At 46.0% G+C, this 15628-nt stretch overlaps 1 protein-coding gene across 1 annotated transcript; it reads left to right on the plus strand.

Moving 5' to 3' along the window:
* Positions 1 to 4688: 4688 nt before the first annotated feature.
* Positions 4689 to 15534, plus strand: LOC144129876 (cytochrome P450 2H2-like). Its single transcript, XM_077663936.1, has 6 exons — positions 4689 to 4793; positions 6280 to 6587; positions 8292 to 8407; positions 8856 to 9114; positions 13008 to 13198; positions 15353 to 15534. The coding sequence occupies exons 1-6, from the start codon at positions 4689 to 4691 to the stop codon at positions 15532 to 15534; spliced, it is 1161 nt and encodes a 386-aa protein (XP_077520062.1).
* The last annotated feature ends 94 nt before the right edge of the window (positions 15535 to 15628 follow it).

Raw genomic sequence — 15628 nt, forward strand, 5'->3', positions numbered from 1 at the left:
CTCGACGAAGCGTTTTAGGTCGGGGTCCGAGCGTTGCTGCTGTGCAAAAGAGCTGGAGCTGATGGGTCCCAGGAAGGCGTCCTCATGGTCGTCCCGCGGTGGTGCATCTACAGGGGCTCGCGACAGGCAGTCAGCGTCGGAGTGCTTGCGTCCGGACTTGTAAACGACGGTGACGTCAAACTCCTGGAGACGCAGACTCCATCGAGCGAGTCGGCCAGAGGGGTCCTTCAAATTGGCGAGCCAGCACAGCGCGTGGTGATCGCCGACCACGTTGAACGGTCGTCCGTAAAAGTAGGGGCGGAATTTTGACGTAGTCCAGATGATGGCAAACCCTCCTTCTTAGTTGTCGAACAGTTAGCGACAGACTTTCTCGAGTCTGTAAGTTTTCTGAATCTGGACGGTGCCTAGGCCCACGCTACTTGCATCTGTTTGAATTTCAGTCTCGGCGTTTTCATCAAAATGCGCCAGGTCGGTGGGCGCTGTACACAACGCTGAAGTTCCTTGAAGGTTTCTACTTGCGTCGCTTCTAATTTAAATGGCACGTCTGCCTCTGTGAGTTGGGTCAGAGGCTCCGCGATGCGCGAAAAGTTTTTGACAAATCGTCGTTAATACGCGCACAGTACGAGGAACCTGCGCACTGCTTTCTTATCGGTCAGCGGTGGAAACTGTTCAATAGCCGCTGTTCTCTGCGGGTACGGGCGTACTCCCTCCTTGCTAACAATTTGGCCAGAAACAGCAGCTCTTCATAGGCAATGTGGCACTTCTCTGCTTTCAAGGATAGGCCAGACGACTTGATGGCGTCTAGTACTGTTCGAAGTATTTTGAGGTGATCTTCAACGTTGGAGGCGAAGATACAACGTCATCTAAATATAGTAGACAAATTTGCCACTTTAGACCTGCCAGCATCATCCATTACTCGCTGAAACGTCGCTGGTGCGGAACACACACGAAATAGCATCACCTTGAACTCAAAGAGCCCATCCGAAGTGATGAATGCGGTCTTCTCGCGATCTCTTTCATCGACCTCAATTTGCCAGTAGCCTCTCTTGAGGTCCATCGATGAGAAATATTTGGCGTGGCAGAGGCGGTCCTGTGTGTCGTCGATGCGGGGTAGGAGGTAGACGTCCTTCTTTGTTAAGTTGTTAAAGCGGCGTTAATCAACGCAGAATCGAAGTGCGCCGTCTTCCTTCTTGTCTAGAACGACCGGTGCAGCCCATGGGCTCTTTGAAAGCTGAATGAAGTCGTCGCGAAACATTTCTTCCACTTGGTCCCGGATGGGTGGTCGTTCTCGCGGCGACGCACAGAAGGGGCTTTGGCGGAGAGGTCGGCTGTTCTGGTCGGTTATAATGCGATGCTTGGCAATCGGCGTTTGTCGGATCTTCGAAAATGACAAAAAACACTCGCTGTAGCTTTGAGGCAGATTGGGGATCTGGTCTTGGTGTTTTCCGGGGTAGGGCTGGGTTGATATCGAAAGCGGGCGATTTGCCTTGGTCAGGCGAATCTTCTGAAGATGGGTCGGAGAGGGCGAAGGAGTCTCGCATGTCGGATATTTCGCCGAAGAAAGCAATCGTCGTTCCTCTGTTAATGTGCCGGTATTTTTCGCTTAAGTTAGTCTTGAGTACTTCGGCTGGACCATTGCGGAAATATGCGATGCCTCTTGCAATGCCAATTTCTCGCTCTAGAAGCAACGCCGTGTTCTCTTCGATGAGAGCTTCCATGTTCTTGGCATCCGTGGCACCTACGGTAACGATGACGCTTGATCGAGGTAGGACGCTCACTTGCTCATCTAGCACACTTAGAGCAAAATGCTGCTTCATGGTCGTCATTGAAGGGACGGCTTCGTCCGTCGAAAGCGTGATGAGCTTTACACGCAGGTAGATGGTCGCCTGGAGCTCAATAATGAAATTAATGCCGAATTTTACCTCGCGGGAACATTGCTGTAGTGCTACTAAGGTCGAAGGATAGGTATGTCGCTTGATGGTCACTTGCGCTGTACATCACTTCGATGGTGTAATGAGGTGGCCTTCGGCAGTGCCTATTTGTCGGTCGTCCCAGGTGGAAGTAACGTTCCTCAATTTCGCGGCAAAAGTTCCATTCATCACCGAATGATCGGTGCCCGTGTCCACTAGAGCCGTCGATAGTCACTTAAAAGTCGGATGTCCTGGCTGTTGCATTAAACGTCTCCCTTGGCGTCGGCCCACGGCTTCGTCGCTTATGTGAATCGACGGTGGGACGTGGAGGCCTTCCTCGTACCATGGCTGCGTAGTTGCGGCGTGGCGATGCAAAGCCTGAGGTTCATGGCGATGGTGAGCGCGAAAGGCGGTTCGGCGTGTACTCCTATCGACGCAGGTACTCGTCGATTTCCTGCGGACGTTGGCCGAAGCGTGGTCGTGGGGCATCAAGGGAAAATCCTCGAAGACCGTTACGCCGGTACGGGCAGTGACGAAGAAAATGGCCGGCCTCACCGCAATGGAAGCACAACAGCCAGTTGTCGGAAGTCTTCCAGACGTCGCATTTTTCGAGGCTTGAGCATTGCTCATAAATTGGCGGGCGGGGGCAGGTAGGTGGCTTTCGGGAAGAAGTTGTTCATGTCGCAGAGGACGTAGGGGTTGTCATTGGGGCTGAGGAGTGCGTACACCAGCGGCGTAGGTCATGGCCTAGGGTTCTGTGGCCGTCGGGGTGCCAAGTGCTTGCTGCACTTCTTCCCGTTACACATCCCTCAGAGTCGCTACTTGTGGATGTGGGGAGGACGGCAGTAATTGGCGTAGCTCCTGGCGGACGATTCGCGGATAACGTCCCGTAAGTTGCCGCTGGTGGTGCTCGTCGTGTCCGAACGGATTGCACAGACAGACGAATGGCGGCTATACTGCCGAGCCCGAGCGTCGAGGGTCCTCTCGATCGTGCAGGCTTCTTGTTTTAATTCGTCGACTGTTTTTAGCGGCTGGCGTACGAGGCTGCCAAAGAGTTGTTCTTTTACGCCGCGCATTAAAGACTGATTTTTATTTTCCTCGGTCATCTCGGGGTCGGCGCGGCGAAAGAGGCGCTTCATCTCTGCGACTTAACCGCGGATGGGCTCATTCGGAAGGTGGATCCTGGACTCGAGGAGTCGGTGGGCTCTTTCTTTCCTCACGACAGTGGTGAATATGTTCAAAAGTTCGTTATTGAATTGCTCCCGTGTCGTTAGGAACGACTCGTGGTCTTCGTACGACACATGCGCTGAGCCCTCCAGTGAGAAAAATACGTGTTAAATTTTTGCCGCATCATCCCACTATGCCACGCGCTCAACTTGGTCCAACCATTCTTCGGGGTCTTCAGCCAGGGATCCATTGAAAGTTAGGGGCACCCGCGGCTGTGATAGTATGATCGATTTCAACATCTTTGGCGAGGTTGTGTTGCTTGTAGCAGCGTCTTTTTGTTGTCGGGTGCGGTCCGGTCGGGTCCCGAACTTAGGCTGCTCTGGCTGGAGACGTCGACTGGTTCGGTGAACTGGGGGCTCGCCCTTCGATGCGAAGCGCAGGGGGCTGGCATCGCGACTTGAAGGGGGCGTCCGGAACATGGAAGGCCACCCCGCACCTCCACCAGATGTGACGAAGTTGTGACTGCAATCCGGGGAGCAGAACCCCGCGACAGCGAAAATGGCGTCTAAACGAAACTCTTTATGTGGGTTGACTTGCGCCCACATTGGACTGAATCACTCGGCGGCGGCGAAGCAACAAGCATGCTCGACGGTCTTCGAACAGAATGCCCGCCGCTCTACGCCGTGCTCAGTTTAAAAATGGCAGCGAAATTTTTTAGAAACGGCGTGTCAAGCTACTACAACATTCTGGAACAACCTAGAGTCGGTTCTTCTTGGGTGCGAACAATCGAGATAAATGTGGTCGCGTCTTGCACCACAAACAAGGCGATAAAGCGGCATGCCGGCAGCTTTGAAGAATGAACAAACACTACAAAGATTCGCGGCAATATTGTGGTTAATTTGATATCCGGTACAATGACATTTTCGCGGCACTGAATCATACTGCAAGACACAATCTTTTACTGATGTAATGATTATCTTGTGCTTCACGTTCTAAATGCTGAAAAAACAATTACAACATTGCTTTTACCTATTAAGAGCTACAGTACTGCGCTACCACATATTCTCTTGTGTTTTACTTCGCGCATTTTTGGGTAGACCTTAATATCCGTAAGGTTCTCCACTCGGACGCATGTCTGACTAACGGCTTTGCATAAGCGCTTTCATTTCTTCCGTGTCCCTTGTTGCTCTCCGCGATCGCGAAAACTACTGCTTTATTCTCTTTGTCATGAAATTCTGTAACGTTATTAAGCCCTGGCTAAGGTCTTGTTAGAGACGGCAGATAAGTTTCCGAAGCAATTTTTTTCTTTTTAATTTATCGATTGGGATCCATTTTTGCCGTATTGTATACAGTATGTCTTGGAGAGCTTTCACTACAAAAATTTTGTCGTTTCTTTTTGTCAGCATTAGGGAACAGCATGTGTGCTTTTTGGGATATTAGTTTCTTACCAGTCTGCGCAATTGCTGATGCCACAACCTTATGCATGAGTTTCTGCGGCTTCATTTCGACTAGGCCTTTCATTGAGTTCTATTTTTCGGCATTTAATACGAGCAAGATTGAATACTTGTTGTCTTTTGAGAACCTCTTCCATTTCGCTTGAACTTTCTAGGCATGACGATCTTCAGTGGAGAAGAATGGAAGGAGAACCGTCACTTCTCCATGCGGGCACTGGCCAAGCTCGGACTAGGAAGTGCAGTTATGTGTCAGCACATCCAGGTAAGGGCGAGCATGCTGTATGAATGCAGTCAGGCGGTTGCTGTAGAATTAAGAATAGCTCGAAATCCAGTGATGACATATCCGCACTTCCCCCCACCCCCCAACCCCGCCACCGCTGCCAAAAATTACGTCATGTCGAAAATTACGTGAAGGCATATTTTTTGATCTCATTGACATATGACGCTCTAAAGGTGGCCATTTTGTGGCACGATATTCATGACAAGCTTTTAAACAATTTCCTTGAAGCTACACGCTGCAGTTGGCCCTACGCTGCTCCTGCTAAAAATGTACTGTCAGCGTCCAATGAAACGCGAGTAAGATAACTATAACGCGACAGGAACACAATGATACAAACTCCTGAAAAAAATACTATCGGGCTCAGTTAAAACGTGCATTGATTGGCTCTCGCGCCATAGAAATATAAGCACGTTAGTACTCAGTCTCTGGACTAAGATCTTATTTTGCCGCTCTCAGTTCACCTGTGTTAGAGTTTGATTTTGCGCTGACAGTACTTGGTTTTAATAAGCATGCATCTGGCTGTTGACATTCTTTTCAAATAAGTTAACCTTTGAAAGCTGCCGGGTGTTTATCTCGCTACATTTTTTTCTCATTATGAGAATTCTTAGCAGCCTAGAAGGCGCAGAAGCCTCCACACTACATGGCCTTGACACTCAAAAAGTGTGGAGCTCGCGAGCAGCCACCGACGCTCTACTGGCAGTATGTGTGTTTTACGTTTTTCTAGATCACTGGACAAATTTAAAAAACAAACAAACAAGAAATTGCAGGGACAAAAAAAAACGCTTCGTTGAGCTTCTGCAGAAATGAATTTGCACCGGTAGCCCATAAATGACCTTTTATTCTACCCAGATGACCTCCTTCGTCTAGTAATACTTTTACATTTTCTTATTCTTCCTAGCCTGCTTGCATAACATAGTTAGCCTGTGTGTTCGATAATTGGTGGCCAAAAGAGATTCTAGTATTTGCCTGATAAAGCGTGGAGCAGCCCTTGTTCAAATGGGGCTATGAAAAAACCCGGCTGATTTTGATCATAATTTCGCATCACCACTCTTCTTAAACCAGTTTTCACTGCAATCCGCGCTACCAAAGGGTATACTTTCCGTAAAATATTTTGTGGATTTTTTTGCTCTCTCATTTCAACGATTATATCATGCCTTGGCGCTCAGCGATGGTCATTTGTCAATGTTATAGGGACGGTAACTGCGCTTGCCCTTTCATAATAAAAATCCATGCCTTTGCGGGCGCGAAAAATTGCGAGGGTGAGGCCAAGGATGCGTTCAAAAATGGGCTCAGACTACTAGTGTCTTTTCTTATTTTCAGTGTGCGGCACCTTGTTGGAATTAGTGTTCTAGGCCAGTAAACGTTTACTGATTCTGCATAGAAAACTTGCGCCAGTGAAGCGAATAAATTAAAGGGGGAAAAAAATAGCGCTCTCATTCACATACATCTGGTTTCTGTGCCTGCTCAGGAGGAAGCCTTGCACCTGGCAGATACCCTTGAGTCCCGGCATGGCTGCTCTGTGGCTCCTCGCACGTACATTCAAAAGGCCTACATGAATTCCATCTGTCGCTATCTGCTGGGCTACCGGTACGACTTGGAGGACCCCCGCCGTAAACCCTTGGACGACGCGGTGTCAGGATACCGGCTGCAAAGCACCACGGCACCGGTAGAACGCCGCACTGCGTGGCTGCCCCGAACCCTTATCAACCTCCTCTGGCCCAGGTCCACAAGCGCTGAACGGCGACTCTTGACCACCACCCTCAACGCTGTATGCAGGTAAGGACGCTCATTTTGCTGATTCCTCGCATCCCGCCTCTTTTTTCGTCTTGGTAGGGGTTTGTAGTGACAGGAAGCTCTGCAAGAAGTGGCCAGAAATATGCAGTCTGAGTTATGTGCTTTCACTAATGGTTAATCAGTGATAACAAGCAGAGTGGCTGTGAGAATGCAAAAAAAAAATTGGTTGAGCAGGGTGTGAGTACCAAACAGAAAATTTATCGGATAAACTAGTGTACGGCTTAGTTAAACGATTAGGGGGATAGCCGTTTTTCTTCGAAAATCTGACAAGGAGGCGGTGACGGCTTAGAACTGGCACTTCCTACTCTCTCACTGCTGCACTGCCTTCCTGTCACGAACCTGGTACGAGACAGCAGTTCTTCCCCCTTCGGCGAAGAAGCCTTGGTCTGTGTGTGTGCGCGCGCAAGGGTGCGTGTGTATCTGTGTGTGTAAAGCGTCAACTTAACAGCGCCCCTAGAGGACGCTCGCGTATCTGGACTACTTCCGAGCACCAGCACGGCCGGAAGGTGTCTCCTCCGTAGTACCGTCCGGGAACCTGCCATATTCTATGGAGTTCAGTCACGCGAAGTCCCCGGGTGGGTTCCGTATAAAGGCTCTAGCCGCAGAACGCTTTAATTACACGAAGTGTGCAGAAGACACAAGTAACATGTCTGTGGCTTGTTACTTGGAAGCAGCGGTGAGAGTGAAAAAAGATAAATGAGAAATAACCACAAGTTACGATGAGACGTGACGATGCATCTTGTGTGTTGAGAAGTTTAGTTTTTGTGCAGTTAGGTATGCTTAGTTTAGTTTAAAAATAAGAAATAAGAAGGGCAGGAAGCAAGGTAACAACGTTGGCTAAGTTTCATATTTTAGGGTATGGTTACTTTTCTTCTAGTGTGGATTCTTCGGTAGCATGCACTCTTGTGAGATACTCTTGATCTTTCTTAAGCACTCATGGGAATTTAAAAGCATTTTGTTATTTTGAACCTGAATAGCACAAATGTAGAATTATTAAAAATCAGAGTCAATATGCGAATGCAAATGCAAGGAACTTGTGTGCGTAAAATGGGCTCACCACTGCGCTAAGCAAAAAATTGATATCTGAAAATTCGGCATGATTAGCTCCTTGCTTACGTACACTTTTTAAATAATTTCAGTCTTTTTGCCAAAATAAATATATAATTGGTGTGAAATAGATAAATTGGTGTGAAAAATTCTTCTCACTCAGTGAGAGGAACACGCAGTGAAAGGAAAGCCGCCGCCACCGCCGTCTACGATTACAGGGGTAGGAAGCTCCAGTGAGTTTCGGTTTCAACTACTTGAGCGCACCTGGTGACGAGAGCTGAACTGATGTCTCAAAACAAATTCGTCGTTCACGTGCAAGCAATCCGAGAGGCTGCGGCAGTAGCCGAATTGACTGAAGCTCTGGAAAATGAAGCTCCTTCCGCTTCGCTGCTGGTGGTTTCATTCTCGCTCGGGAATGAAGTTTTTACTCCTGGGTACCATTGCCATGACAATTATACGACGCTCCGGCTGGCTTTCCTGCGGCCACTATGGGAGAAATTGGCGCTGAAGTCTGGATTTGCTGAACAATGGTATACATTGGAAGCTTTCTACGGCTGACTACGACGCCAGGTTTTCTGGTGAACGGGAGACTTAACACTGTAGGGTTAAAATTAGAATAAAATTTTGTTTTATTTTCAGGCAATTAGTAGAGATTAACAACGACTCCAAAAGGGACCAACGTGAACAGAGCTACATCGACCTTTATATAAAAAAAATACATGAAGCCGAGAAAAGCCACAACCGTTACTTCAGAGGTGAGTTGTGAACCCTTTGGACATTGACGTCTGCCTAGTGCATTAACTTCAGGTAACTATGGCCAGCGAGATATCTTCCGCTAGGGAGAACATCTCAGGAGGAATATTGTCTTCTTTGGGAAGTGTTCTTCACAGGCCATGTAGCCAAAGGAGTGCTTCCTTGAAAACGTGAACGCAAAAGCAAGGTAGAGAAGTTTACAAAAAAAAGAAGGTCAGTTAAAACATTTTCGCGAAGTATTCAAATAGGTTACCTATTTAAAGCTTAGTAAAATTTGTAATCACCAATGACATTGTAACACTAGAACTTAGTTTTTATTTATCGATTGATACTTAGGAATAGAACGAGATATGGCAGATCCCCCACTCTCAAAATATCGAAACTCTTGCATAAGAAACTGCTGTTTCTTTGCATTCATCTGTGGTCGCCTGTCATTGAAATGTTTTGCAGTTGACGCCCTGGTCGGAAACATGGTGGACATACTCACAGCCACAGCCGTACTTGGGCCCCAGTATCTGCACTGGAACCTTCTCAACCTAGCCATCCGTGCTGACACGCTGCAAGCCGAGCTTCATCAGGAGATTGACTCTGTAGTGGGCTTTGACCGCTCGCCCAAGTGGGAGGACCACACGCGCATGCCGCTCACCATGGCGACGATATGGGAGATGTTCCGCTGGAAAGTGGCCGCACCTTTCAACATACCTCGAGGGTATGGCTATTCCGTATGTTTGTACTGATGGAGTAATTTCGAGAACACCAGAACAGAAGTTGAATATATATACATGCCGATAACAGGGAGTATCTACTATACCGCCGGCATAGGTGATCATGCGATTACTCTTTGGCAGTATATGTATTCTGGCACTCGATTAAAAGAAATTCATTTGCGCTTTACGTACGCTAATACTTCAGCTTGGGGAACGTATATTGCATGGCCAGTTGGAGTAGCAGACCCGAGTCCAAGAGAATGAAAGCGCAGCAGAGGGAAAGAGAAACAAGTGGACAAAGGAGATTAGAAAATTTGCAGGTATAGTGAGGTGAGAGCTTGTGCAGAAAAAGGTTATTGGAGAAAAATGGGAGGGATTTTTTTCCCTGGAGTTGATGTAAATCAGCAGATAATACTTCAGCGGGAACACTGATGACAATGAAGCAAATTGTGAGACTCTGCCATGAAATGAAGGTTGTTGAAGAGGTCACTCTTGAAAATCTGCCAAAGAGTGAAGGGCATTAGGACTTAAGGGCTTTTCATCTCCCAGTAGCTGAAATGGAGAGCACTGTATCATACGCAACTTTGTTGAAGGGACTGTGAAAGGAGCTCTCAAAAAAGTTGCGGTATGCCTAGGATATTAATTACGCCGATTCACAGGTATCCTCCACCAATAATTTTTTAATGTGTTTTGAGGAAGTCTCGTCTGTAGTCAAAAATTTGAATTTCCACGTCCCTTCTCGCGGTTCCACCTTCTCGCACAAATTTTTTCATGCTGAAATGGCACACCTGCGCCGGCCTCTCCCATTCGGCCCTTGCGGTATCTCCACCGATTGCAGATGCGAGCCGGAATTCAACGCTGGGGGAGGGGGCGGGGGGGAGGGCGGAGTCTCGCGACGCGCCGGACTAGGCGCGGACATGGTAGCTGCTTAACTTCTGATAAGAGTTGGCGTAGGGAACTAATGATAATCTCCGGCTGCAGACGCCACTTGCCCGATATGACGTCGTATGTCATGTTTTACGCGAAACGCGGCTCCGTTGGTCGATGCGAGGGGCGAAAGCGAGAATTTTTATAAATGTTTATTAAATTATCGGCTCGCTATTGAAGTCTTCAGCATAAACGTTCGGTGGTTTGCACTCTACAAACTTCAACCTTTTGTAGCCAACTTCGAATACCCTTTAAGAGACCCTTTAATCAATTGCCTGCCTGCAAGGGTAGGGAACTATATAGTGTCTCTTTCTGCCCATCCGCGCAGAGGAGAAAAAGAGAATATAGCTACTCTGGTGCCCTCTCTCCAATACGCTTAAATTTCCACGTTCGCTCAGTTGCCAGGTATAGAGAGAGGCATAACATATCCGAGATTACATAATACACACCAAAGAGAGCGCTCTTCTAAGATCCGGGTGGAAAATTCTAAAACTGAAGATACCCAGGGATCTTAGAAAGGCTAAATATTTTTTGTTGGTGTATATTTAACTGCTCCATATCTCCGTTGACCGAAAGTGGGATGTGTAAAAATACCATAGCAAGTTTGCTCCGTCCTTTTTAAAGAGTATGAAAGTATGCCAGTTGTGTTTTAGGTGTGTTAAAATTGATAAGGTTAGTGATAAGGTTAGACTTAAGCCGGTGCAAAGTTTGAATTGCTGCACTCCGCATTGAACTAATTGTATCTGCGTACTTCTTTAGTGGGGAAACTTAAGCATGATCAGCGTATTTGAATAATGAAATGGGCACACTTTAGTGAGGTCATAGTATTATTTTTGTCTTATTTAAGAAACTAATTGAGCGCGAAGATGGTCGGAAGCTTGATGAACCAGTGTCAGGTACCCCAAGCTACAGAGAGAGATGGGGGATAATGGTGGTCTTAAATAGTGACAGGAGAAGAAAACAACAAAGAGCATCAGGTTAGCACAGAGGGAAGATCAGTAAGGGCAAAAGAGATCGTCACGAAAGTGGCACAGGTATAGCCGCGCCGGGGTGGTGAGGACATTGGCTCCAGCCTTACGAAGGATGTGGGATTGGTAGAGAGAGAGGAAGAGATGTGTCACCCTATTCCAAGGTCAATAAGGTCGCCGTTAATTAACACAGGATTTAATTGAGAAGCTTGTGAGGAACTAGCTTATGTTGCGGAGAAATCGGTACGAAATCTTGAAAGAGACAAACATTGTCGTCCAGCTTGTAACAGTTTTTTTTTGCATTTGGGATAATCCGCAATATTTAGAGATTGTAAGATTTTTAATGAAAATAACGTGTCATATGCTCCGAAAGCCTGGTTATGTCAGGTAGTGAGCATACGATGTGTTTTTTATCAAAAGGTGAGCTTAACATGTTGAAAAAATTTTGGAGAACGAATAAAGTGCTTTTTGTAAGTGTGATGACGTACTGGCTAAGGGACAGAACGTTATGAATAATAAAAAAAAATTTCTCATAGTTAAAAATTCATGTTTTCAATATGAAGCCCCTACATGGGAATAATAAGATTGGTCTGTAAATATTCATGCTACTCTGGCCCAACGTCTACAGAAAGATATACATACTTTAGCAGTTGTTATCGAAGTCTTTATTATACTGCGGGATAGTATAATGCGTAGAATAGCTAATAAGACCATTTTAAGGAAGTATATTTTCTGCGTAATTTTGGAGCTGTAGTGCTGCCATGAAGCGGAAGTTCGTGTTGCTTTAAACTTAGCAGAATTTAAATGCGATCCTTATGATAATATGAGCAAGAAATGCCGCCTCCATCTAGCAAGCAAGCATCTGAAACCTGAAGGTGAAGGTCTAGCAGCATAAGACACGCGAAAAAAAAAAACGCTGCTTATAGCGTTTGGTAATATTTGTCCAATCGTATCCATACTCCGTGGAAAAAAAAAATTTTTACAAGCTCCCGAACCGGTTCTTATCAAATTTTAACGAATAGAAATGTTCTCCTGCTGTCAAAATGTGCCTAAATAAACTCAACCGGCAAAGTGTTGCCCTTACTCAGGAGAATCGTAGCATTTGCACGGTTTCATTGGTGCTTAAATTGTTGCAGTTCATAGCAGTTTGGAGCTCGTTTTTATTGAAGCCTGAGTCCGTATTTTTTATTGAATGGCATTATTTAGGTCGGGTGATAAGTGAAAAAGATATCACTGCTTTGGATTAATGTTTTCCGCATCTGGATATATTCGGAGACGTCAGTCCTGACAACAGCCTCCTTCGCGCTTTGATGGATACACTGTGATATTTCTTGCATATCCACACAGACCGTTGACAAGCTATTTGCCATTGGCATGAACTCTGGCGCAACGCGCAAAGAATGCAATTGTTCGATCGAGAACATCCCTAGAGGTCACATACTGTAAAGCTACTCGCGAAGCTACACGTGCCAAGGGTCTGTAAAACTATTCATCTCAACAGAGATTACTGACGCTCCTTGGACAGGTATAAATTTTAGTCTTGTGAAATTATAGAGAGCACCTGCTTGATTGATATTCTTTGCTGACAAAAAGTACCGCTCCATTTCTGAGAAAAACAAGTATCCCTACCTCACAGGCACGGCTCGAGGTATGCATGCAATACACAGCAGGTTTTGTCGATATCAGCGTTCATTCGGTTAACTGCATAATCGTCAACATTGTCTCAAGAATTTAAATATCTGGGCTCTTAAGCAAAGTCAAAATAATTTTCCATGAAGCGAAGTAAGTAAAAAAAAGTGCCACCCTCTTTGTCTTGTGGCCGCACCTAGAGCACAAATTCTTTGCCTCTCGCTCAGTGCTTCCAGTTAACCAGCCTCTTTGTGTGCCGAACTGACATCAGATTTTGCCCCAGTGTGTCAGGTAGAGAGATTGACTCTCGATAACTACGAATGAAAGGAAGAGCTAGTGAAAGAGAAGGAAAACTGATGTGCTCTTTTCAGAGTCGCTCGAGACAAGAAATTCAGAGACTACCTGGTCGTCGAAGGCACGATGGTCCTTCCGAACCTTCTCGCAGTGCACAGGGACCCGAAACAGTGGAAGAATCCGGATACGTTTGATCCTTCCCGCTTCTTGAAGCCGGACGGAACTGCCCAGACAGCGAGCCCTAAAGGAATGCTTACTTTCTCTGTTGGTGAGCCGTACTTCTTAACCAAGTCTTTCGGTTGATGCAAGCGGGCGTAGGATAACGCAAGCGATTCGATATTCCAACAAAGCTTAGCAATCCGCTTTGTTTAGATGGCTGCACTTAATATAAGTCGTTTCACAATGTGCATTTCTTCATCAGCTTCGTAATGATTAACAATGAAGCTTTTTGACTAAATTTCACTTTCATGATAATGGAGTGGCAGCTTGAAGGAAATCACTGCTTCAACCCACGCACCGTTACAAAACTTAGCGACACAGGTTATCCTGAACTCCTTCTTCGGCACCGAGACACAAGAGAGTCAGAGCTGCGTTCTTCCAAGCAGCGCGACCTGTCACCTGGATGCACATTTAGCATTCAAGGGAGTGAAAAAAAACCGCAATCTGGGCGCTTTCATTTACTTGAAGTATAAAGGCCAGAGGTGGAAAATTGCCTGTCGTTTTAGTTTATCAGGCTCATGAAGGGTTTCCTCTAAAATTTTGATATCTCGAAACTTCTGCCCCTAATTTCCCTGCAGGAATAAACAGAGCGCCAGAAATGGCTTTTATGTGTGTTATTGACATCAGCTGAAGAACGCAGGTGGCGTTATTCTTGCTAACTTTTCTCTTTTTTTGTGGGATTGATTTTAGTGTTACGTTTCATATATGGCTAGCAGACACCTGCGAATATGTAGTCCTGACTACTAACGTAAGCAAGCTGGCCCAGAGCAATGGAGCTGTCTGGTGCAGCAGAAATGCAGCAAGATGCAGCAAGAGCCACCTCTCGGCAAAAGCCGTGTGTGCGAACAACTGCTCTTCCTACTCGCCGCGAGGTGTCCTCTCTCATCGGAGCCTTACCTCTTTGCTGCGGTTCTTCACGCTCAACCCTCCACTTCTCTACTTCCTACATCGCTCTCCTTCTCTTCCTCCCACCACCCCGTCCCAGAGAAGGAAGCAGGAAGAAGGATACGAGTGGACACTAAATTACAAGGACAATAGCGACGAGTACGTAAAACGGGCGAAAGTAGGCTAGCACAGCTAGCGCTGTGAAAACTGAAATGAGGGTTTTAGTCGTAACATTTCTGGTAGGGCTACATCAGTCTCTTGCACTATAAAAAGGTTAGGAGTATCCAAGAGAATTTTTTGTTACAGCTGTAGTTGTTGAGAAAATTTATTTAAGGCAACGAACACATTTTGAAGATTGTAATGTAGGGCGTGTACCAGTTCATAGAAATATATTATTTAATTATTAAAAAAAAGAGCCTCCGAAATCTATTCTCAAACTCATTGCAGTATTGCTATTTTGCTCTACGACGTTAGGAAGAGCACTTTATCAATATCATTTGTACTTAACAGGCACAGCCTGCCTTTTTCTGTCTTTTAATTTTGTCAGGACCACAGATCTGAAAACCGCAGTTTTGAAGTCCTACCAAACTTTACCAGCTCTTCAAATATAAGTGCACTCTACACACGAATACGCCTGTATGAGAGTAAAAAAAAGGAATAGGCTGTCCTCTAGATCTCTCTTTTACAAAAGAGGGTGCGCTAGAGGATTCATTAATATTCCCTCTTTACTCCCTTCTGTTTACAATGTATACTTGATCTCAACTTAAAGGCAGAATGTAAATAACGTTGTGTCACCTTCTTCCTCTTAATAAAGGAAGACGAACGATAAAATTAAAGAAGAGAGTGAGGAATTTGAACAACAGAATGAACTCTAGTTTATGACACACTAGTTTGAATTACAGGAAGTATTTTACTTTGCATGACATGTAATGCAGATAAAGGATTATCAATGACCTTTCTAGTTATGTATTGTGTTTTAAAGTAAGCAAAACACCTCTTGGGCTGGCGCTTGGGCCGGCAGAAGTCATTAGGAAGTTTGCTAAGATAAGTTGCCCGGGGCAGTGCAGGAATAGGGGCAATTTTATAGCCTTGGTAAGGGCCTCTGCTCTTAAATTAACGTATTTGCCGCTGCCCTGACGATCATTGGTTCATAGACAAAAACTTCCGCACTTTATTCTAGGATTAAAATTTTTTTGTGTTACTGAAGCATGAGAGCTGCTGCTCGGCACTTATATTCAAACCCGCTGGAAGACGTCGGATTCCTATTATTTCATACTACGAAGAACCTTCTAAACACGTCACTATTATTCTGTTACAGGGAAAAGGATGTGCCCAGAAGAAGGAATGGCCATGGTCCAAATGTTTGTGCTCTTGACGACGCTGCTGCATCGGTTTCGTATACTTCCGGAAGAGGGCGACACGATCGAGATTCCTCCACTAGGGACATCTTTAGAACTGTCAGAGAAGAAGCTGCGGTTTATTCCACGCAAAGTCCAGTGATTAGAGAAAAAGAGAACACGCTTTATTGCGCCTATCTTGTGCCAGCCGCTGTACTGGCAGCGGGCTTGTCACACGAAGGCCAGCTGATGTATCT

The sequence above is a fragment of the Amblyomma americanum genome, chromosome 4, assembly GCF_052857255.1.
Source record: "Amblyomma americanum isolate KBUSLIRL-KWMA chromosome 4, ASM5285725v1, whole genome shotgun sequence".
NCBI lineage: Eukaryota > Metazoa > Arthropoda > Arachnida > Ixodida > Ixodidae > Amblyomma > Amblyomma americanum.